The following is a 25,099-nucleotide window of genomic DNA, read 5'->3' on the forward strand; positions in this document are numbered from 1 at the left end:
TTATCCATATGGTTTCCAAGGCTGTAATCTTTACAGAAGCAGACTGCCACATCTTTCTGCTGCAGAGCTGCTGGTGGTTCGAACCGCCAACCTTTTGGTTAGCAGCTGAACGCTTTAACCATTGTGTTACCAGGGCTCCTCGTGGTTTGTCCAGTCCCTTCTATTTCCTAGTCTATCCTGGAAGCAGGTCAGCAGATAGTTGCCCAGATTCTGCCACTAAAGTTTCCTGGGGCTGTTTTCCTATTGTAGTGGGAAACGGCTCAGGAAATAGACCTGAGTGACAACAGCAAGCGCCAGTCCCAAATGTTACATGATTAATCCTCAAAGCAACAGTAACCTGGCCAGGGTCAACCAGTCAGTAGTACCTGCCCTGTAGTCACACTTCTTTCTCTGAGTGTACCAGCTCATCCTTCCACCTGGCCCTTGGAATGTTCTTTTCCTGGCTCTGCCCTCTTGGCAGGCTCCCCCTTTTTCATAAGGTCTCACCCTAAGTATTTGTCCCTAAAGTTCCAATCTAGCGATCTTATAGGGCATAGTAGAACTGCCTGCGGTTTCCTAGGCTGTAATCTTCATAAAACCAAACCAAATCGAACCCGCGGCCAGCAAGTGGATTCTGACTCATAGCGACCCTGTAAGAGAGAGTAGAACTGCCCCATAGAGTTTCCAGGGCTGTAATCTTCACAGAAGTTGACTCACGTCTTTCTCCCAAAAGCGGCTGGTGGGTTCGAACCGCCAATCTTTCGGTTAGCAGTGGAGCACTTAGACCACTGTGCCACCAGGGCTCCTTTTGTATATGTATCCCAAAATTTATCTGGGAGCAGATCGCCAGGTCAGAGTAGAACTTATCCATATGGTTTCCAAGGCTGTAATCTTTACAGAAGCAGACTGCCACATCTTTCTGCTGCAGAGCTGCTGGTGGTTCAAACCACTAACCTTTCAGTCAGCAGCGGAGTGCTTAACCATTGTACCACCAGGTCTCCTTCTGTCTAACGACCCTGTTTTGTTTCACATGACTGGTTACGCATCCTGACCGCCACCTCTAATCAGCTCCGCGGGCCTGGCCAGCGTTAGCTGCGTCTGCGCAGTCGGCGCGGCCGAGGGGGGCGGGGAGCGGGGAGCGGGGAGCGGGGGGCGGGGGAAGGAGGCGGGCTGAGCGCTGGCTTCCGCCGGAAAAGTCGGGAAGCAAGATGGCTACTACTAAGAGGGTTCTCTACGTGGGTGAGCGGTACTTGGGGCGCGGTGGGGTCTTCACCGCGGAGCTCGGATTGTGCCTGGGTTGGGGCTGGCAGTGATTCATTGCGGCCGCAGGCGGCGAGCGGCTGCCTGGGCCGGCTGTCCTGTGGGGCTTTTTCCATCAGCATGTGCGCGGCGCCCGCGAAGTAACGGATTTGTTGCCCAGAGCCCCTTCCCCTTCTGACTCTGGACCCTGATAGGTGATGACGTCTATTATTGTGGCCTCAAACCACATCCTAGACATTTTCACCCATTCCTTCCACAAATTCCGCAGCCCCGGCCCGTTAGAGGATAGAGTTGCTAAAGTAGCCAGGGTGTTACGGAAACAGTCTCACATCGCGGATTGGTGAGCGTTATAATGGGATTGTACCACGGATAGTGATGTCGAGGGCCAGGGTAGGGATTTCAGGGGATCATCACTCTATCGGGAGAGGTAAGGGCAAACTTCCTGGAGGCGGTGAGGCCGAAGCTAGGTTTGAAAAGATCAGGAGTTAGCCAGGCAGCCAAAGTGGGAGCAAGGCTGTTTCCTGAATGTAAGCTTGTTGTTTTTTAATTGCGGTAGATTCCGACTCATGCGACCCTATGTGTTACAGAGAACTGCTCCACAGGGTTTTCTTGGCTGTAATCTTAAGGGAAGCAGATCGCCAGGCCTTTTCTTCCCACCGCCGGGTGGGTTCCAACCTTCAACCTTTAGGTTAGCAGTCAAGTGCAAACCGTTTGTACCACCTAGGGACCTCGAATGGAGAGCAGAAAGTGCAAAAGCCCAGAGGTGTGAAGTAGCCTGGCATCTGGGAGCAGATGGTTGAGGGAGCAAGGGGAAAAGAGGCTGGAAAGGTGGGCAGGGCCCTGGTTATGAAGGCCTTAAGTGCCATACTAAGGAATTTGGACTTTATCCTTTGGGCACTGGGAGGCTTTTGAAGAATAGTAAGCAGGGAAATAACTGTAGTCAGATTTGCTCTTTCTTGGAATCATTCTGGTGGCTGTGTAGAGGAGAGAAAAACTGTCACAGTAACCAGGCGCTAGATGAGGGTCTGCAGAGGGATGGTAGAGGAGTAAACGTCACTAGTTCATTTGTGTGCCCAAGAGACTATAGAACCTCTCTTGTTTTCCCTTCCCTGTGGCTGTCATGCTAACAGTGTGTTGCAGCAGCTATTCCAAAAGTAGAGGGCAGTGGCTCAGAAGGCCCTTGGCGTCTTTGCAGGTGGGCTGGCGGAGGAGGTGGATGACAAAGTTCTTCATGCTGCTTTTATTCCTTTTGGAGACATCACAGATATTCAGATACCTCTGGATTACGAAACAGGTAAGTCCTTTCACTGTCTCGTGTTCAGATTCCTGATGCCAGGAAAAGAACTTGGGAAAATATTTTAAGTCATGTGCATTCTGTGTATGGCTCATATGTACAGTCAATCCTCATTATTCACTGATTCCATATTTATGAATTCGCCTACTTGCTAATTTATTTGTAACCTCAAAGTCAGTATGGCATTCTTGCATAGTCATTTGCAGACATGGGCAGAGTGACACAAAATTTGAGTCACCTGATGGGCACATTCTCATTTGAGGTTGAACGGGGCGACACTCTGCCTTCTTGTTTCAGCTATCATATTGAAAGCAAGTATCCTTTTCACAGTTTATTTTGTGCCACGTTTTTCATATTTTTTTGCTTTTTGTTGGTGATTTCGCCATTTAAAATGCTCCCAAGTGTAGCGCTGAAGTGTTTTGTAGTGTTCCGAAGTACAAGAAGGCTGTGATGTGACTTACTGAGAAAATGCGCGTATTAGATAAACATCATGCAGGCTGATTCACAGTGCTGTTGGCTGCTGTGAGTTCAGTGTTAATGAGTCAACAATATGTATTAAATAAGTTATTTTTAAACACAACCTGGAGGCAGGGGAACAGTGGTGGTTCAGTGATAGAATTCTTGCCTTCCATGCAGGAGACCCAGGTTTAGTTCCCAGCTGCTGTGCCTCATGTGCAGCCACCACCCTGGCAGTGGAGGCTTGCATGTTGCTATGATGCTGAACAGGTTTTACTAGAGCTTCCAGACTAAGATGGACTAGAGAGAAAGGCCTGGTGATTTACTTCCAAAAATTAGCCAGTGAAAATCCTCTGGATCACAACAGTCCAGTCTGCAACAGGACGGGCAGCGTTTCATTCCGTTGTGCAAGGAGTTGCCACGAGTCGGGGCCAACTTGACGGCAGCTAACAACAACAACAAACACACATAAAACAAGGTTATGTATTGATCGATTGATGAGATGTGACCAGAGACTTGCAGAAACTTAACCATGTATTTCCTCTAGGAGCAGTGGTTCAGAATTTGCCAATTCATTGTTCGTGATGACTTGATAGAACATAACTACCGGAAATAATGAGACTAGACTGTAATGAAGTTCTGAAGGATGTCTCTGTAGGTCAACATGATTGTGATCTTGATGATGCAAAAGGAAAGTTCTGAGGCCAGTGAGACCAGGATGGTAGCGTCTGTATGGGCTGAAAGTTACAGGTGTTGGATTTGTGGGAAGATGTTCTTTATATTGGAACCAGCTGGGGACTTTCATTTCTGATCACACAGTATAAAAACTATAGTAAGAATCTGTAGGAAGATAGTCTTTCAAAAATCTTGGCAGCTCTGTGTGTTATTTCCCTCCACCTGCTGGGTAGCTGTACCTGCTGACCAGACCTCCGTTTTTGGCAGCTGTGCTATTGAATAGCAGAGGGCAGCAGGGAAGCTCAGCCCCAGCTGTGGAGTCTTGGGGTCTGTTCACCTGGGTGAGTTTTCCTCAACTGGTATCACAGCTACAGTGCAAGTTTCTATCTGATACTTTGTTATTATTTTCTGAAATAGCATTTTAGACCCAGCACTGCTACCAACTCTGTATGTAACACAAACTCTTTGAGCCTTCAGGTCCTCAAATCTTAAATAAAAGGGTAAGATTGGCTTTCTGGGGCCTTTCTTCCCCTTAATTCTATAAGTTAGTAGCTCCTGTTGCTCTTGGTCTCCCCCAGCTAAATGAGCTTTTTCCTGAGAGACAAGGATTGTGCTCCCTTCTTGAATATTTGCCTTACTCAGTGGTAAGGCCAATGCTGTATACACACTTGATGCTCAATTGGAATGAATAATTGACAAAAACTTTTCCTATTTTCCAAGTCTTCTAAACAAAGGTTAATAAAATGCTTGAATTTTTTTAGATTGGGATGGATTACCCAATAAGCAAGGTATGCACACGCTTACTTGTGCTTACTTACTAACCTGTAGTGCACAATTTCACTTGTTTTTGTGGTGAAAGCCATGTGAAATTGTTCACTACAGATTAGTAAGTCAGCACAATTAAGTCCATGAGTACCGTGCTTACTGGTTAATCCACCCCTGTGGAAAATGCTTCAGGTTTAAATTCTGTAGTTTTAGAATTGGATACTTCAGAGTTTAAAAATTTAGTTCATGATTTAGCTATGTTTATTTAAAACAAACCAAATTATTGATATTTCTGAAAGCATTGTTGAATAAACCAAGGAAAATCTGAAAATAAGATTTTTTGCTTTCTAATAGGCATCTAGATTTGGCATGTTTCCTACTATTGCCCCACATATTAACAGTCCATTTCTGTTTTGTAGAAAAGCACCGAGGATTCGCTTTTGTTGAATTTGAGTTGGCAGAGGTAAGAAATTTTCTCTGTTTAGTATTTGACTAGCATCACCATTATCACTGGTTATAAAAGGTGCCACTCTCCATTTGGATGGGTTTCTAGGCATGATGATGGCAGTTTCAGAGAGACAGTGAAGTACTGATTGAAGGAAGGCCTGATAGGCTGGGCTCACAGTTCCCCCCTGTAGTCAGAATGCAGAGAGAGGTAAGCCCCAGCCTACAGCGAAGCTGTCGCCAGGCATTGCTAGTTCCTGTTCCCTATGTATATTCTCTTTTCTCCGTAACCAGAGTGGGCATCCTTACACCACCAGCTCTGACAGCCAGTTAGTATATGCTCTTTGTTGAATATGTACAGTCTAGGCAGGTAGGATGGAAAATATGTCTTCTTTTCCTGTGCTGTGCTGTTGCGTTTTTATTTGAACACTAACTACAAAAAGTATGAACTGCAGTCATGAACTTTTCTTTTGCGTTCTTTTGGCAGGATGCTGCGGCAGCTATCGACAACATGGTATGCCTGAGAATCTTTGTTTTTTACTGAAGCTGTTATTTGGTGTTATGTTACGGTACTAGGGCCCCTCATCCACCTGTTGATTTTCAGTTTCCACAATTTCAAAGTTATATAGACAGCAAAAATTGTCGTAATTTGAACATATTCTCTGTGCTCTGGCCACTTACAAAATTAATTCTCATTCAGACATCCCTCCTCATTTAACGGTAGCATAAATCCCAACCTTCTGTGTTGGCCCTTCTCCCTGGCTGTTTTGTGTATCTAGCAAGAATCAGCAAACTATAGTCCGTGGGTCAAAATCATCCCACAACCTGTTTGTTTGTTTTTTTGGTATGGCCTGTGAGCTAAATGGTTTTTACATTTTTAAAGGGTTATTTAAAAAAAAAAAAAAGATGTAGAAGAAGAATACACAGCAGGGACTGTATGTGGCTTGCAACAACTGAAATATTTACTGTGGAGACGTTTACAGAAAGTTTGCTGACCCCTAGTCTAGGGCAATGTACTGCAAACCGAATGTAAACTGATTGCAAAGTAAAATTGTGAATTTTGCAAAAGAAATAGGGTTTCATGAAGTTTATGAAAGTGATTGTGGAGAACTGCTGTAGTTGGCTGTCCTCAAAACAGAGCCATTGAAAAGTAAGCCTCTCAGAGTTAAAGAACAACTGAGGGAAAGAAAATCTTTGAGGAGTATTCAGGTGGGTGCCTCAAAAGAAAGTGATTCGGAAGTCGTTGAGAAGTCACTGGGAAAATTGATGAAACCCGTGAGTTTGCTATTGCTGCTGTAACAAATTGCCACAACTTGGTGGCTTAAAACAGCACAGATTTATTATCTTACAGTTCTAGACGTCAGAAGTCCAAAATAGATCTCACTGGGCTAACATCGAGGTGTTGGCAGGGCTTCATTCCTTCTGGAGGCTTGAAGGGAGAATCGTTTTCCAGCTTCTAGCAGCTGCCTGCATTCCTTGGCTTGTGGCGCCTTCCTTCTTCTTCATTCTATCACTCTGAAACTAACTTTTCTGTCTCCCTCTTCCACGTTTAGAGGACCCATGTGATTACATTGGGCCTACCGGACTAATCGATGATAATCTTATTTTAAGGTCAGCCGAATAGCAACCTTCATTCTTCTGCAGTCTTTATTCCCTCTTGACATTTAACATAGCATATTCACAGGTTCTGGGGAGTAAGATGTGGACATCTTTGAGGGTAGCCCTTGAACATTTTTGCCCTTTTTTTATCTTTATGCTCTTCATTACTAAATATGAAATAAGGATGCCATTTCATACTGTCATTCCATTTTTTTAAAACTGCCAGAAATAGAATTAGCACTTGATTCATTTTTGTTTCTAATCTTATTAAGGAATCTTTTTCTTATATTTTGTAGTTTTCATGAAAAGGCCCCAAAAGAAACCTTTTTTTCTTTTTTTTTAAATCCGTTTACTTAACCTTTTCCTGGTGTCAGTTATTCTTTGACAATGAAGTATTCTTACACTTCATTCCATATTCTCTGTTAGTCGATGTCCAGCCATTTCAGGAGGTAGCATATGATCAAGAACTGATGGTATCGAAGTAAGAAATCCAAGCTGCACTGAAGGCACTGGCGAAAAACAAGGCTTCAGGAATTGACAGAATACCAGTTGAGATGTTTCAACAAACGGATGCAGTGCTAGAAGTGCTCATTCATCTATGCTTATTCAGGAAATTTGGAAGTCAGCCACCTGGCAGCAGACTGGAAGAGATCCATATTTGTGCCCATTCCAAAGAAAGGTGATCCAATAGAATGCAGAAGTTACTAAATAACATCATAACATCACATGCAAGTAAAATTTTGCTGAAGATAATTCAAAAACAGTTGCAGCAGTACTTTGCCAGGAAACTGCCAGAAATTCAAGCTGCATCCACAAGAGGATGTGGAATAAGGAATATTGTTGCTGAGGTCAGATAGATCCTTGCTGAAAGTAGAGAATACCAGAAAGATATTTACCTGTGTCTTATTGACTGTGCAAAGGCATTCGACTGTGTGGATCATAACAAATTATGGATAACATTGTGAAGAATGGGAATTCCAGAACACTTAATTGTGCTCATACAGAACCTTGTACATAGACCAAGAGGCAGTCGTTCAAACACAACAAGGGGATATTGCATGGTTTAAAGTCAGGAAAGGTGTACATCAGGGTTGTATCCTTCCACCATATTTATTCAGTCTGCATGCTAAGCAAATAATCAGGCTGGACTATAAGAAGGATGTGGCATCCAGATTGGAGGGAAGCTCATTAACAACCTGTGATATGCAAATGACACAACCTTGCTTGCTGAAAGTGAAGAGGAAACACTTACTGATGGAGATCAAAGACTACAGCCTTCGGTATGGAGTACACCTCAGCATAAAATAAAAATCCTCACACCTGGACCAGTAAGCAACATCATGATAAACGGAGAAAAGATTGAAGTTGTCAAGGATATCATTTTACTTGGATCCACAATCAACACCCATGGAAGCAGCGGTCAAGAAATCAAATGACTCTGTAAACCTTCACCTGAACTACAATTAAAAAAAAGAAAAGAAAAAGAAAATTTCAATAGTTAAAAAAAAAAAAATCAAATGACATATTGTGTTGAGCAGATCTGCTGCAAAGACCTCTTTAAAGTGTTAAAAAGCAAAGATGTCACTTTGAGGATTAAGGTGTGCCTGACCCAAGCCGTGGTATTTTCAGTTGCCTCGGATGCATGCAAAAGCTGAGCAATGAATAAGGAAGATCAAAGAAAAAACAATGCATTTGAATTAATGGTGTTAGTGAAGAGTATTGAATATGCCATAGACTGCCAGAAGAGTGAACCAATCTGTCTCAGCACAGTAGCTGCAACAATGGGCTCAAACACAGCAGTGGGCACAAACATAGACTGTGAAGATGGCGTAGGACTGGACAGTGTTTCATTCTGTTGCACATAGGGTTGCTGTGGGTTGGAATCGACTCAACGGCATCTTACAACAACAACTTATGTTTTCCTGGTACCAATTATTCTTGGATAATGGAGTATTCCTATACTTCATTCCACGTTCTCTGTTAGTTACTCTGTCATCAAAACGTCCCTCTGCTGTCAGTGATACCGTTTGTCTTTGGTTCAGAGCTGCTCTTTTTAAGGTGGACTTAGCTACACTTAGCTACACTTACCTTTACAATTTCTGAAAGCCTGAACTGAAATCCAAAGATCATGCCAGCACAGACCTTGTTGCTGGTAGCAAAGAAAGGAAGCATATGGGTGTCTCAGGGCTTCTTTGTGGTTAGTTTTGTGCGTAGCCTGCTGTTGTGGGGCACAGGGTCTTGGGCTTGGAATTAGTCACAAGCAGCTCTCAGACCTCTCAGAAGTAAATGGGAGGCTCTTTTAACCTAATAGGGTTAAAGAAAAAAGACAAATTGTATTTCAATCTTTCAGAATGAATCTGAACTTTTCGGGCGGACAATTCGTGTCAATTTGGCCAAGCCAATGAGAATTAAGGAAGGCTCTTCCAGACCAGGTGAGTGGAACAACCACATATTCCCCATCAGGTCCTCAACGTGGGCCTTTGTTGTATTTTTATCCCCATCTTATTTCCTGCTAAGCTGGTAAAATGGACAAGAGTGCAGAGTGGTTCATAGTAGAGAAGGGAATACAGCACCTCCATGGAAATAAAGAGTTTGAGATTCCCCCCCTGTGAAAGTCCTGCTTTTGTATGTAGACCTAGACTATTTCCCTCTAGCCTTGGCAAGGACTGGGACTTCCCTTTTGGCTTGGCGTAGTCCTTCCTGTTTTCATTTGTCTCTGCTAAGAGCTGGACTGTAGGGCTGACTTTTCCCAGTGAGAACTTTCCATTCCTTTGGGAGTTCCCAAGAGGGAACTTCTGACTGAGAGCCACATAGTGTGTTCCACCTTGCTGACCAAAGCTGTGAAGAAATGGACAGAGCTGATTAGCAGGTGGCCAATAGCTTGACTTTCTTAACACGTGTTTGATTGTTTCCTTTCAGTTTGGTCAGATGATGACTGGTTGAAGAAGTTTTCGGGGAAGACTCTTGAAGAGAGTAAAGAGGAAGAAGGGTCAGAGCCTCCCAAAGCAGAAACCCAGGAGGTGAGTTTGAGGATTGTGCTTCCTGAGGAGAGACTGGTGTTTCCACCCAGGGCAGTTCTGATGTGGGTGGGTGTTGGGTGAATTGAGTCAAGAGTCGTCCTTGTAGGGCTCTATGTGTGCTCGGTATCAGTTCGTGATTGTGTTGATGGAGGGGGACGTCTGAGGTGACAGGACGGTGAATGCTCCTTATCACCATCATCACCACCCTCCTGATCATTCCCGCTCCCTCACTTTGGCATCAGGCTGGTGTCTTCCTATTCCTGCTCTGATCCCGGGAAGGCAGAATAAGGTTGAGGCACCGTCTCCTCAGTCTGTAGACAGGTTGAAAGCTCTCCCTGCTTCGGCCCTTTCTCCTGCTTCTTAATACACCACCCTAACCAGTCCTTCTTAGGATAATTCAGGGCCTCCTCCTGTCCACCCTTTGAACAGTGGTGTTCCTCTGAGTGCCTTCCTTCGTCCTCAGCTCCTCTGTCCATGCTTTTCTTGTGTAGTTCCTGCCACTTTTGTCTCGTCTGAGGTTGTAACAACCACTCGTGTGCTGGTGACCTCCTGATCTCTGTCCTTTGCCCTCATCTCTCTCCTGAGTTTTACATATCTGAAAATCTCGCTGGCACCTTAAATAAACAAAGCATATCCCAAATGGATTTCCTCATCTCCTTGTACTCTGGTCTTCCTGTGTGACCAGTCTTAATTTTGCCATCTTCCACATAGTCACTCAAACCAGAAACCTCAGTCTCATTTTAGGCCCCTTATTATAATACATAGTTAATGTATTACTGAATCCTGCTGATTTTATCCTTTAAATCTTCCTGAATCTCTCCTCTCCTCTTTGTTCCTGCTGCTGTTGTCTTGCCCTAGTATCTCACCCATGAATAATTATAGTGGTTCCTAACTGGTCTCCTTGCCCCAGGTCTGCTCTCTTCCTGTCCTTAGTAGCAGAGGGCGCTTTCTAAAGCACAAGGCTCAGTGTATCACTCTCTTCAAGCCTTCCAGGGGCTCCCTTCTGCAGGGTTGAGTCCAACTCCAACAAAAGGGGCAGAAGGCTCTCTGAGAGACTGGCAGGGGTCAGAAGTCTCTCCACGTTTCATTCCCATTTTACACTCTAGAAACCAGAGTTTGTAGTTCCCTGGACATGGCTGTAAGCCATTCCTCTGCCTAAATGTCCTTCTCAGCTTATTTTACCTGGCTGACTCCTGCTCGTTTTTCATAGCTCAGTTACCTCCTTCTCCACAAAACTTTTCTGAATCCTCCAACTGAGTGAGATAAGTGTTTCTTCTGGGCTCCCATGGCCTCTGGAGTCCTGTGGTACCTTCTTTCCTAGCGTTCACGGTATTATGTTGAAATTACTTACTTAACAAATGCTTACATATTGTTTATTTGATGCTAGGGACTGTTTCTAAATGCATTACAAATATTTAATCCTCATTACAGTCCTTTGAGTTAAGTACTAATATTAACTGCAATTCCAGATGAGGAAACTGGAGCACAATGAGGTTAAGTAACTTGCCCAGCATTACACACCTAGCAAGTAGTGGAGTTGAGATTTGAAGCAAGGCTGTATAGCTCCAGGATCTATGCTGCCTCTCATGTTTGTGGCTGTCCTTCCGCAAATAGACAGCTAATTCCTTAAGGGCAGGGGCCATTCCATTTATTTTCTAACCCTAGTACTTGGCCTGATAGCTGAATACATTAATATGTTGAACTGTTAAACCAAACTACAAATGACGTAAAGGGCAAGCAAGTGGGAGGGCTTGTATTAAATATTTTATTTATCCTCTGGTCAGACTTGTCCACTTGAAGCACAAAGCAAGGTTCCCAAGTCCTCCATTGTCTTCTGAGCATTTAGGCCTTCCTTGCTTCCATTGTGGCCAACCTGTCAATATTCAGGGTTAAGCATCGAGAGGAAGTGGTGTTACATAAAGAGATCACTTTACTGGAGTAAGGTGGACAGGCCTGGTCTGGGGTTTGAAAGTGTTGAGAGTTGTGTATTGTGGGCCAGCAGATGTTGTTCTGTGATTGCAGGTTAGGGTGAAGCAAGGTGTCTGAGGGTGCGCTTGATGAGACACTGCCTGTAGGGTGGGGTTTGCATTAGATGGTGCTGAGGTCTCCTGTCACTGGATGTCCAGCTGGGTGCAGTGGCCGTGTCCCCTGCCTGCTCTAGCCCTGTCAGGGTCCGAGGCCTTCCCTGTTAGCATCTTGCTCCTCTTCCCAGAGAGGAGTCCCAGCCTGCTCACTGGAGTTGTGTTCTGGGTCTGTGTTCAGAATAATTGCCCTGCTACTTGGGGAGTCAGAGAGCTCTTTATAACTTAGTGATTTCTTCTGCACCTAGGGAGAGCCCACGGCAAAAAAGGCCCGGTTGAATCCTCAGGTGTACATGGACATCAAGATTGGGAACAAGCCAGCCGGCCGTATCCAGATGCTCCTGCGTTCAGATGTCGTTCCCATGACAGCAGGTGAGCAGGACTCTGGGGTCAGGATTTCCAGGAGCCAGTGGCTGAGCAGGCCCGGGAGGAAGCTGGGAATGCTGGGCCCTTGACGCTGTTTCTACCTGAATCCATCTCAGGCATCTTAGATCCCAGCATCTAGTAACAAATGAGGCAGAGCAAGCTTTGTTGAAGTTCTAGAACTATTAGAAAGAGTAAGCAGTTGAAAAATACAAACTTTCAATTACCTTCTGGTTTGGCTTTATTTTTTTTTGTTGTAATTTAAAAATTGTACTTTCAAACTTACAGGAAAGCAATGAGAATAATATAAGGAACTCTCATATCCTTTACTCATTCATTAATTTATTTTTGCCCCCCCATGCTGTCATTCCTTTTATATATGTATACATGCATCTATATATGTGTGTGTGTGTATACACATATGTAAATTTTCTGTTGTGGTAAATACATATGTAACAAACATTTGCCATTTCAACAGTCTTCATATGTACAGTTCAGTGACAATCAAATTCATCACGTTCAACCACCCTTATTCATTCCCCAGTTTTACCATCACCCTTACAGAAGATCAGTGTCCCCTAAATATTGTGTCCTCCTTTCCCCTTCCCTCCATCCCATCCCTGGAAACCACTAATGAACTTTGGTGTCTATACACTTGCCTGTTCTGGATATTTCATACAGGTGGGATCAGTGGGATGATACAATATTTGTCTTTTTGTGACTGACTTATTTTACTCAGCATAATGTTTTCAGGGCTTATCCATGTTGTAGCATGTATCAGGACTTCATTTCTCTTTTTGGCTGAGTAATCAGCCAGTGAAAAGCCTGTGGATCACACTGGTCTGATTTGCAACTGATAATGGGGATGGCACGGGACCAGGCATTTTGTTCCACTGTACATGGGGTTGCCATGAATCGGCGGCCGACTCCACAGCAGGTAACAACAACAACAAATAATATATATATATTTTTTTACTGTACCATTGGATACCCTGGTGGCATAGTGGTTAAGAGCTACAGCTGCTAACCAAAAGGTCAGCAGTTCAAATCCACCAGGCACTCCTTGGAAATCCTATGGGGCAGTTCTACTCTGTCCTGTAGGGTCGCTATGAGTTGGAATCGACTTGACGGCAACGGGTTTTTGTTTTTTTGTTTTTGTGAGGAAGTTGAAGATACCATGCCCTTTTTACTCCTAAATACTTCAGTATCTGTTTCCTAAGAACAAGACTGTTCCTTTTACAACTATCAAAATTAGGAAACTTAACATTGATAAATTAAGGCCATATTAAAATTTCATCAGGTGTCCCAATATTGTTCTTTATAATAATTTCTTGAGTTGTGGGGATGGAAGGTAGGAGTGGTAAGCAGGGCCACTCTGACTTCTCCTCTGATTCCTGGACCCCCAGGGACATAGCACTCTGTAATGGTCATTGGTTTAGGGTGTATGCTGTGCCTGTCTTCACAGGTTATTGTTTCTAAGCTGGTGCCGCGGGTGCGCCTTTAGAAGGCTTTTCTGCCTCTCTGTCAGGTCTGGATGGTGTGGTATTTGATAGGACCGGTGGATCGTGTGTTCATGTGCTGACTGCCACACCTTCTTTGCTGTAAAATGGGTCCCTTGGTTTGATGCCATGTTAGCCAGGATCCTATTTCATTTGATCAAACACCCTGTAAGCCCTTGGATGGTGGTGCTGGCTGAAGCCTTATAGGAAGTAAAAGTAAACCTCTATCCAGAATATTTGTTGATTCCTGTGAAGATGAATTGCTACCCCCTCCAGGGTTGAAGGGGTCCAATGTAATCACCATGCCATCAAGTAAGTGGCTGGTTGATCTTGAAGGATGGGGGCTCAGCATTGGTCTCAGTTGCTGGTAGTTTGGACATTTGGTAGTAGCAGTAGCTAGATCAGCCTTGGTGAGTGAAGTCCATGCTCTGTTCTCCTACATAGCCTCCATGCTAGTCTTCATGACTGCTTTGCTCATGCACCCATTGGGCCAGCAGTGGGGTGGCCAGTGGCAGAGGCTGGCTGATGTCAGTTAGCTGAGTCTTTCTGTCTGCTTCTTGTTTAATACCTCTTCTCTGATGGATATTGTCTAGTGAACATACATAAACATGAGAGATCTTCACACTCTGTGCCCGCTCCCATAGCTCCATCCATGTGCTGTTCCCCATTTTCCAGTCTGTTTTCTTCCAGCCTCCTGACCTGCCATCCAAGCCATTTGTCACTGTCTTTGAGTTTGTATATAGTCTTACTTTGGGTCACTTCTCTTTCCACACAGGTAGGTAGCCAGGTTCGGTGCCTGAAGCTCTGCCCTTTGGGAGGATTTCCCCTCCCCACTGTCTTTTAGGAATGCTACTGAGTAGGGCTGTAGTGCAGCAGCAGTCTGTTCTCAGCTTGTCCCTACATACCATGTTGCTCATTGGTGAGCCAAGCTTATCCTTTGTCCTCCTGTATCAGCTGGTCATCAGGGGCCTCCACACGGCCATGGGTGTGATCTGAGGGAGGGGTGTGGGTACTACAACACTGGGTGACATGGAGGGTCTGGCCACCTGCCATGCAGCTCGTTTGTGCCCTCTGGCCCTGCTCATGGCTGATCCTGAATGCGCCATTTCTGTCTTACGGTGGATTGCTGCTGGGCCTGCCAGACCTTATGGCTTGTTAGGTCTAACAGAACCCGGCTCATGATGGATAGTTCTGGCCACGTGGTCACTTGATGTCCCATGGTTCGGCTTTCCATCTTTACAGAGCCCAGTGCCATGCCAGGAACTGCTTTCAAGTGGTGTAGAATTCTCTGCTGCAGATGCCAGGGCTTTGCTCCAGAACCCATCAGGTCTGCATTGTGATTCTTCTTTTGGTGCTTGCTATAAACACTACATATCATAGGTCTGCTGGGCCTGGACCTGCTTCAGAGCCCTTTCCGACTCCGGGCTTCCCTCAGTGCTGGCGGCCTTCAGTGTCACTCAGCAAATGTGTCAGAACCGTTTTCTCAAGTGCAGTAGCCTGTCTCCAGAGCTTGAAAAAGCCTATTAGGCCCTGTGCTTCCTTAGTGGGGGGAAAGGGGTGTGAGATGCAATGATTTGCCCTTTAATTTGGAGGAAAAGTCCTGGATACCCCATACCATCATATCCCCTAAACCCTTGACCGTCTCCTGAATCCTCTTTAGGTTTATCCCATCCCTGTGGAGCACATGGCCTACGGAAGGTCTCTAGGGGACATGCCACATCACACTCATCTGGTCCTGTTATCATGGTGCCATTGATACAGTGGACCAGTGTGATGTGCTGCAGGATGTTCAGATGGGCATGTCCCTTCTGATGGTGTTGTGACTGGATAAACGAAGGATAAGCGTTTGATTTTTGGAAACCCTTTTTATTTTGAAAAAATGTCAAGCTTATAGAAAAGTTTAAAGAAGAGTATAATGGTCATATATCCCTGATGTGTTTTCACCCATTGTTAATATTTGCTGTCTGCCTATTCTTTTCTTTCTCCTCCACATTATTATTTGTTGTGTCATTTGAAAGTAAATTACAGCAATCATGACCTTTCACCCCTAAATACTTAAGCATGCATCTCCTAAGAACAAGGATAGTCTCTTACATTGCCACGGTACAATGATCAAATTGAACACTTGTACAATGCTGTGACATAAGGCATAGTTCACAGCCAGATTTGGATGATTTTCCCAATACTGGCCATTATAGCAGTTTTTCTTCCTCTGATCTAGGATCTCACATTGCATTTAATTGTCACGTTAATTTAGTCTCTTTTAGTCTGGAACTAGGTCCCTGGGTGGTGCAGTTTGCACTTAGCCACCAACTAAAAGGTTGGCGGTTTGAATCCACAGCAGTGCTGCAGAAGAGAGTCCTGGCGATCTAATTCTGTAAGATTATAGTCATTGAAAACTCTATGGAGCACAGTTCTATTCTGACATACACAGGGTCACCATGAGTCGGAGTCGCCTTGATGGCAACAGGCAATGGTGGCAGTTAGTCTGGAACTGTTCCTCTGCCTTTGTGTTTTATGACATTGCCGTTTTTGAAGACTCTAGGCCAGTTGTTTTTAGAATATTCCTCATTTGAGTTTATCTGATTGTTTCTTCATGATTAAATTCATGCTATGCATTTTTGACGTCACGTCAGAAGGTCCCTGATATTAGTTTTTCCATCATTTTACCAACTTGGTACTTGGTTAAGGTTGTGTCTGCAAGTTTTTCCAACTCAAAAGGTCCTTTAATTCCCTTTATAAATGACTTGTGGGAGATATTTTAAGACTTTTCACCTAGTGGTTTTAAGTATCCTTTGTTTTGATTCCAGCCTTAATCAATTATCACTGGGATGGTAATTTTCTAACCATTGTTTCCTTTACATTTTTTATAGCATTTCTACATTTATTTCAGTTAGCATTCTGCTATCAGCAAGAACTTTCTCTTCTTCCCTCCCCTCTTTATTTCTTGGTTTTGTGTGAATAGTTGATACTTTGGTGTGGACTCGTGGAATCTTTTTATTCAGTGTGCTATAACTCACTAAACCCATTGCTGTAGAGTCGATTCTGACTCATAGCGACCCTCTAGGACAGAGTAGAACTGCCCCATAGGGTTACCAAGAAGCGGCTGGTGGATCGACCTTTTGGTTAGCAGCTGAATGCTTAACCACTGCACCGCTAGGGTCCCATTTTAACCCACTACAATCATTCAGTTGTCAGTTGCTCAAATTGTCCTAGACTTGGCTATTGGGAACCCCATCAAGCTTGCTCCTATATCCATTTGACATTCCTATTTTTTTATGAGCGCTTCCTTAATTTCTGGTACAATAAGCTGGTCCAGGCTTATCTTACACTCACCCTGTTCTGACTCTGGAATCGGCCATTTCTCCAAGAAGCCCGTTTCTTTAGTAGGAAATAATAATTAGAAATCAAGATCTGGATGCTTGGTATGTCTGCTGAGATGTCAGACTCTGTGTGTGTGTATGTGTGTGTGTGTGTGTGTGTGTGTGTGTGTATTATTTAAATCAGGTGTTCGTGCTAATAACCTCTTCCTGTGTGGGTGTGGGTGTGTGTATGGGTGTGTGTATGTATTTATTTAGTTATTTAAATCAGGCATTCTTGCTAATACCTCTTCCAGTCCAGTACCACCAGGTTCTTCCTTGCTTTCCACTTTCTATATTTGTGTCTTTTTCCTCACTGTGAGAACCCTGGCTCCCAATAATGTCAGTGTATTTATTTACCTGCTCAGTCTTATAGGGCAAAATGGTATTGCTACAGCTATACCCTGACTGACAAAATTTTTCTTTGTAGTTTTTGTCTGTTGTCTGAAGTTGAGTCTAAGTACTGTGTTAAAAAGTTCTTGGATTCTCTTTTCTTTGTTTTTCCTTAAGTTCATTTGTTTCTGTTTGTATTCAGTTTTAGGGCGTTTTCCCCAACCTTATTGATTTATTTTTAGTTTTTGAATATATAAACATTACTGTGGTTCAGAAGTCAACAGCATACCCAAAGGTGTACATGGAGTCCTGTCCCTCCCTCCCCCACCCCCCGCCTCCTTTGCGTAGCCAGTTTCATTCTTCCTGGTTTATCCTGCTTCTGTTTGCTTTTGCAAAAATAATCAGATACAGGAATATTTCCTTATTTCCCTTTCATTCTTACACAAAAGCTAGCAAATTCTGTAGTTTTTTTTTGCACTTTGCTTTATTCACTTAACAGTATATCCTGGAAATCATTCCACATTAGTTCATCGAAATCTCCGTATTCATTTTTACAGTTCTTCCTGGTGCGGATGTACCATAGTTTATTCAACCACATTCCTGTGTATGGACATTTAGGTTATCCCCATTATCTTGAAAATACAGTTAATGCCACAGTGTGCATACGCATTTCGTATTATTAGAGGTTTATCTTCATGGTGAATTCCTAGGAGTGGGATTACTGGGTCACAGGGTCAATAAATGCACGTGTAGTTGTTGGACATGGCCAGGTTCCCCTCCCCCGGGGTGATACCGTTCTGTACTCTACCTGGAGTGCGTGGGAGCCTGTTCCCTGACTTCTTTAACAGACTGTGTTTTCTAGCTTTTCAGTTTGTGCCAGTCTGATAGGTGAGAAGTGGAATCTCAAAGTAGTTTTAATTTGCATTTTTCTTACTAAGGGTGAAGTAGAATATCTTTCTATATATTTAACAATTTTTATATCATTTTTGGAGGGAGATTGTTATATGTTTTTCACCCTTTTTTGATTTTTTCATTTTTTTCCTCTAAATTTTTAAGATATTAGAGATATTAGCCCTTTATTATAATATATCTTACAAATGGATGTATTTCTCCCAGTTCTTCGTTTTTTTCTTTTGACTTTGATTATGATGTTTTTTGCCATGCAAAAGTTTTTTGTTTTTATTGTGGTGCAAATATACACAATATGCATACCAAAACATTCACCAACACAATAACTTCCACGTTTACAATTCAGTGACACTGATTATATTTTTCATGTTGTGCCACCATTATCACTATCCTTTTCCAAAATATTCCACCACCATTAACATAAACTCAGTGCCCCCAAGAAAAGCTCCCCCTCTCCCCTTCACTCCCATCCCTTGAACCATTTAATAATCTTTGGTTTCTCATTTGTTTATCTCTTATAAGTGAGATCATGCAGTATTTGTCCTTTTGCAGTTGACTTACTTTGCTCAGCATAGTGTTTTCAAGATTCATCCATGTTGTGGCATGCATCAGAACTTCATTTCATGCAAAAGTTTTTTTATATGTATGTAGTTGGATCCTTTTTTTTTTTAATTGCACGTGAATTTTGAGTCATAAGTAGAGACATCTTGCTTGGTAAAGTAGAGGGTCAGCAAAAAAGAGGAAGACTCTGAACGAGATGGTTTGAGACAGTGGCTTCAACAACAGGCTCAAGCATAACAAGGATTGTGAGGATGTTGCAGGACCACAGGCAGTGTTTCATTCTGTTGTACGTAGGGTCACTGTGAGTCGGAACCGACTCCACGGCATCTAACAACAACAGCTTTGTACCCCAGGCTATAAGGACTCCAACCCATGCTGTCTTCTAGTACTTAAAAATTTCTTGTTTACTTTTAGGTCTCTATTTTTGGCATGGGGTGAGCTGTGATACAATTTCATCTTTTCTCAAATGTTTATTCATTCGTTCCTACACCATTGTGTAAAAAAATCCATCTTTGCTCCAGTGATTAAAGGTGGCAACCTTTATCAAATACTGAATTTTTCATATGTACCTGAGTCTTTTTCTGGAGCTTCTATTCTGTCCCCTGGTCCGTTCAGCCTATTTGTGTGGCAGAACCACACTCAAACATTTAATTTAAATAAAGGTAATATGTATGTTTTTAGATTCTGAGAGCTGGACTGTAAGTCTGTAGTTAGATATTTTTTATTTACCTCAGCGCCTTTTTCTTTGTCAACCCCAGAGAATTTCCGCTGCCTGTGCACCCATGAAAAGGGCTTTGGCTTCAAGGGAAGCAGCTTCCACCGCATCATCCCCCAGTTCATGTGCCAGGGCGGCGACTTCACGAACCACAACGGCACGGGGGGCAAGTCCATCTACGGCAAGAAGTTTGATGATGAAAACTTTATCCTCAAACACACGGGACCAGGTAGGACCCGGTCGGTGTCTATGGTGACTGAGCTGGGCTACGGCTGAGTGGACGTGGAGGACCCAATGACAGGGTGCAGCTCTGAGGAGTCACAGCTAGTGAACACATGGGAAGTGTTCAGCCTTGCTAGAGTGGAGTAAATTTTGGGCTTATAAAGGTTTTTTTTTGTGTGTGTTTTTATTCTAGTGCATATAAGTCTGCTTTTATTACAAGAGGAAGCAGCATAGAAGCCTGGTTCTGATACCACAATTGTGTGTTATTGTTTTTGTAACTTTTTATTTTACATAATTTCAAACTTACAGAAAAGTTGCAAGAACAGTACAAGAGCCCCCCATAAGCTTTGATAAGCCTTTCACACAGATTCACCAGTTGCTTACATTTGCAACCATTATTCTCCATTATTCTCTAGGTCTCTTTATCTTTATCTTTATATATTTATAGACAATGCATATTTTTTTCAGAGTCATTTGAGAATAAATTGGAGACCTCATGTGCCTTCACCACTAAACACTTTAGTGTGTATTTCCTCTGAACAAGGGCATTTTCTTACATTACCACAGTACGAGTTACCAAAATCAGAAACTTAACACTGATGCAGTGCTATTATCTAATCTACAGTGATTATTCAGATATTGTCCTTTGTCACAGTGATGTCCTCTCAGAGGCTTTATAGTTGACATGTGTTGGATACCTAGTCCATACCCACTGTCCACCCCCATCTCCACACTTCTGCGTTTTCTTGTTTGGATCCTGGGATCCATCACTGTACGCACTTTCCTTACTTACACCTTCAAGCCCCACTGCCTTTCTTTTGCTCTCTCAGACTCACCCAGTACCAGTCTCCCTGTCTGCTGTGCTCACTGGTCCCCTTTGAGTTGAGGAGCACAAGTCTTAAGGGCACCTCAGCACTGCCCAGTGTCCTCCCAGATTTCTATAGTTCACTCTCTTCCACAGTCTAAGAAGAAGACTCCACTCCTTCTCTTCTCTCCTCAGACCTCCAGCATTGTCCCCGTACACTGTCTCATAGTTGATGGTCTTGCTTCTTATTTCACTGAACAATAGAAGCAATCAAAAGAGAATGATTTTGTCTTTCTACAGGCAGAGCTGCTGACCTGCCTGTGTGGTCCTCACTGATCTGCCTGCCTTCCTGATACAGTGGTGAACCTCCTGGCTTCCATCCGAGGCTGGCCTCTGCACTCGGACTCTGGGTCCAGCTTTTCCCTCCCCTGTGTCCTCCATTTTCCCCTCTGCCCTGACTTGCTCACTCCCATCCTTGTGCAAGCATGCTGCAATGTTCCCAGTCTTAAAAACAAATAAAACAACTCTCCCTTGACCCATGTTCCCCCTCCAGCTACTACTCCAATTCTCTGGTCCCTTTTTGGTAGAAGTTCTTAAAAGAGATAGGTAGACTCATTGCCTCCAGTGATGCCTTCTTCCCCGTCCCATGTCACTCTTGTTAAGGATTCCGGCAGCCTTCATCTTGCCAGCAGTCAGTTCTCAGCCTTTTTCCCCAGCTCTCAGCAGCATTTGACCCTGTTAATCACATTCTCCTGGAACCTCGTTCTTCACTTGGCTGGCAGAACACCTTTCTCTTTTGGTTTTCTTTCTGCCTCTTTGATTATATATAAAATGGAGTTAGCCTCTAGGCTCAGATCATATAAACACGTTTTTCTTATCTACATGAATGTTTGTCAAGGAATTTGAAAGTCCAAGATTTAGAATAATTCTTCATTGGGTGGGATATTGCAGGATTACTAGATTCCCTGGCCCCTACCCACCCAATGCCACCAGTGCAAGTAAACCAAAAACTCATGGCCATCAAGTGACCAGTAAAAAAAACAAAACCAAGCCCGTCATTGAGTTGATTCAGACTCATAGTGACCCTATAGGACAGAGTAGAACTACCCCATAGAGTTTCCTAGGCCGAAATCTTTACAGAAGCAGACTGCCACATCTTTCTCCCATGGAGTGGCTGGGGGGTTTGAACCACCGACCTTTTGGTTAGCAGCCAAGCACTTAACCACTGTGTCACCAACACCCCCAGTATTACTGACATCAAAAACCTGTTGTTGGTGAGTTGATTCGACCCATAGCAACCCTATAGGACAGAGTAGAACTGTCCCTTAGGGTTTTCAAGGCTATAAATCTTAACGAAAGCAGACTGCCACATCTTTCTCCTGTAGAACGATTGGTGGGTTTGAACTTTGGTTAGCAGCCAAGTGCTTAACTACTGCGCACCAGGGCAGTTCAACAAATAGCATACCCTGAAATTTCCAGGTAGGCCCTAGGGGGCAGTATTACCCTACTGAGAACCACTGGCCCAGGCAAACACATCCAGTCCAGGGCTTTCAGTAATATCCATAAATTAATCGTTTTGGCTGTTATGAATAATGCTATGAAGAATTTGCATACAATATTTTATGTGGACATATGTTTTCATTTCTCCTGGGTATATACCTAGGAGTGGAATTGCTGGGTCATGTAACTCTATTTTTAACGTTTTGAGGAACTGCCAGTCTGTCTTCCAAAGTGGCTGCACCATTTTACGTTCCCATCATCTATATATGAGGGTCCCAATTTCTCTATATCCTCACCAACACTTGTTATTATCTGTCTTTTTTATTATAGCCATCCTAGTGTGTGTGTAGCACAAACAGTTAAGCACTTGGCTGCTAACCAAAAGGTTGGTGATTCGAGTCCACCCAGAGGTGCCTCGGAAGAAAGGTCTGGCAGTCTACTTCTGAGAAATCAGCCATTGAAAACCCTATGAAGCACAGTTCTACTCTGACAAACATGGAGTCTTCATGAGTCGGAATGGACTTGACTGCAACTAGTTTGGTTTGTTTTCTTTTTAGTGTGCAGAAACCTTAGGGGCAGTTCTACTCTGTCCTGTAGGGTCGCTGTGAGATGGCAGCAAGTTTGGTTTTTGGCGTATTTCGTTGTGGTTTGTATTTGCATTTCCCCGATGACTACTAGTGTTGAGTATCTTTTCTTGTGCTTACTGGTCATTTGTATATCTTTTTTGGAAAAAAGTCTGTTCTGTTCAGATCCTTTACCCAATTTTATGAGACTGATGCATTGCCTACTCTGCTAAGGAGGCAGATCTTTTACCCAGTTTTAAAATCGGATTTTCTTTTTATTATTGAATTCTTTATATATTTCATATATAAGTCTCTTACCAGGTAAATGATTTGCAAATATTTTCTCATTGTATAGCCTGTTTTTCACTTTATGGATGGTGTCCTTTGAAGCATAAAAGTTTTTAATTTTGATGAAATCCAGTTTATTTGTTTTTTCTTTTGTCACTTATGCTTTTGGTGTCACATCTAATTTTCCTCTAAGAGTTTTATAGTTTTAGCTCTTACAGTTAAGTCTTTGATTCGTTTTGTGTGGTGTGAGGAAGTGGTCCAAGCTTTCTTTCACATGTGGATATTCATTTGTCTCAGCACCATTTGCCGAAAGGGCTCTTTTTCCCTGTTTAATTGTCTTGGCACCCTTGTCAAACATGAGTTGACCATAAGTGTAAGGGTTTATTTCTTGACTCAGTTCTGTTGCACTTGATCTCTGTGTCTGTTCTTACGCCAGTACCACACTGTCTTGAATTCTGAGGCTTTGTAATAAGTTTTGAAATCAGGAAGTGTGAGTCCTCCAACTTTCTTCTTTCTCAAGCTTGTTTTGACTATTCTGGGTCCCTTGTATTTTGATTTGAATTTCAGGCTCACCTTGTCAATTTCTGCAAAAAAGCTAGCTGGGATTTTGATAGCAATTGCTTTGAATCCGCAGATCAGTTTGGAGAGTATTGCCATCTTAAAAATGTTAAGTCTTCCAATCCATGAACATAGACTGTCTTTCTGTCTATTTAGGTCTTTAATTTCTTACAACAAGGCTTTATAGTTTTCAGAGTGTAAGTTTTATACTTTTAAAAAATTTATCCCCAAGTATTGCATTCTTTCTGATGCTATCATAAGTGGAATTGTTTTCATGACTTCATTTGCAGATTGGTCGTTGATAGTGTATAGAAATTGAATAGATTTTTCTATGTTAATCTTGTATCCTGTAGCCTTGCTGAACTCATTTATTAGTTCTAATAGTGTTTTAGTGGATTCCTTAGGATTTTTTATATACGAGATGATGTCGTCTGCAAATATAGTTCACATTTTCCTTTCCAGTCTAGATGCCTTCTTTTCATTGTCTTGCCTGGTTGTCCTGTCTAGAACCTCTAGTGCAGTGTTGACTAGAGGTGCTGATGGCGGACATCCCTGTGTTTCTGATTTTAGGGGGACAGCATTCAGGTTTTCACCATGGGGTTATTCATAGATGCCCCTTTTCAGGTTGAGGAAGTTCTTTTCTATTCCTAGTTTGAGTGTTTTTATCATGAAAGGGCGTTGGATTTTGTAAAATGCTTTTCTGCAGCTATTGATATGATCATGTGCTTTTGTTCTTTCTTCTGTTGATATGATGTATTACACTGATTGGTTTTTGGATGTTAAACCAACTTGCATTCCTGAGATAAATTTACAGTTACCTTTTGAGTGACTCTCTTCACTAGACCAAGCTCCACCACAGGGCTGGGGACTGTGTTTTGCTCACTAGTGTCCCCAGGGTTCAACAGGGGCCTGGTTATAAAGTGGACACTTAACAAGTATTTGTGAGATAAACAAAAGAATGAAAGAAATTATAAAATGATTGAAACAACCCCGATCACCTCGTTTCACTGAGTATTAGTTGAATGAATGACAAGCTGGACACACCCAAGTGGGCTGTGTGTCCAGTTTCTGAGCCTCCCTGGCTGCAGGGCCGGAGACAGGTCTGCACAGGTGTCCTCTGAGGCTGGGAGCCAGGGGCGCCGCGAGCCAGTGTGGTCGTTCCCTCCTCAGGCCTTCTCTCCATGGCCAACTCCGGCCCAAACACCAACGGCTCCCAGTTCTTCCTGACGTGTGACAAGACAGACTGGCTGGATGGCAAGCACGTGGTGTTTGGGGAGGTCACCGAAGGCCTGGATGTCTTGCGGCAGATTGAGGTAGGTGGCCGGAATGAGCCTCCTCCTCCCCGCCCTTGGTGCACAGCCCTGTTGGGGAGCTGAGGGGCGCTCGGTGGCCAGGAGAGCTGGGCCCGGGGCTCCCCAGGAGGAGGGGCTGCTCTGCCCTGTAGCCCTTCTTCTGAAGGGACAGGTTCTAGGGTGGGAGTGGGCAGATGGGGTGGGTACCCTAAGCAGCTCTTTGTCCCCACCTCATCCCTCCCCCGATTCCTCCTCTTCTGTTCTGCACAAAGGCCCAGGGCAGCAAGGACGGGAAGCCAAAGCAGAAAGTGATCATCGCTGACTGTGGAGAGTATGTGTGATCTGGCTCTTTCTCTGCTCTGCCCTCTCTCTGCTCCTGCCCGTGTGTCCAGGGGAACCAGCAGGGGGTCCCTGAGGGTGTCCCTTTGAAGAAGCAGCGTTTGTACCAGGAGACCTTCCTTGGTGACCATTGGAGTAGCCCCTCTGCAGGCACGGTGGGGACTTCCCCTGGGCTCCTCCCAGAGCGTGGCTGTGGGCACGGAGCCAGCGCAGGCACCCG

At 43.7% G+C, this 25,099-nt stretch overlaps 1 protein-coding gene across 2 annotated transcripts; it reads left to right on the forward strand.

The window, feature by feature from the left end:
• The first annotated feature begins 1,140 nt into the window (after window positions 1–1,140).
• On the forward strand, window positions 1,141–24,983 carry PPIE (peptidylprolyl isomerase E). 2 transcript variants are annotated; one of them, XM_004371910.2, is made up of 10 exons: window positions 1,141–1,218; window positions 2,435–2,533; window positions 4,849–4,892; window positions 5,361–5,387; window positions 8,823–8,904; window positions 9,392–9,492; window positions 11,822–11,945; window positions 19,356–19,541; window positions 24,419–24,561; window positions 24,813–24,980. In XM_004371910.2, exons 1-10 carry the CDS (start codon window positions 1,188–1,190, stop codon window positions 24,879–24,881), a joined length of 906 nt encoding a protein of 301 aa, XP_004371967.1. In that variant the 5' UTR covers window positions 1,141–1,187; the 3' UTR covers window positions 24,882–24,980. The 2 variants fall into 2 exon arrangements, with proteins under 2 accessions (XP_004371967.1, XP_023582965.1); XM_023727197.1 differs by lacking the exon at window positions 1,141–1,218 and adding an exon at window positions 1,232–1,433 and having other exon boundaries at window positions 24,813–24,983.
• The last annotated feature ends 116 nt before the right edge of the window (window positions 24,984–25,099 follow it).

Source organism: Trichechus manatus, unplaced genomic scaffold, assembly GCF_000243295.1.
Source record: "Trichechus manatus latirostris isolate Lorelei unplaced genomic scaffold, TriManLat1.0 scaffold00015, whole genome shotgun sequence".
Classification (NCBI taxonomy): Eukaryota; Metazoa; Chordata; class Mammalia; order Sirenia; family Trichechidae; genus Trichechus; species Trichechus manatus.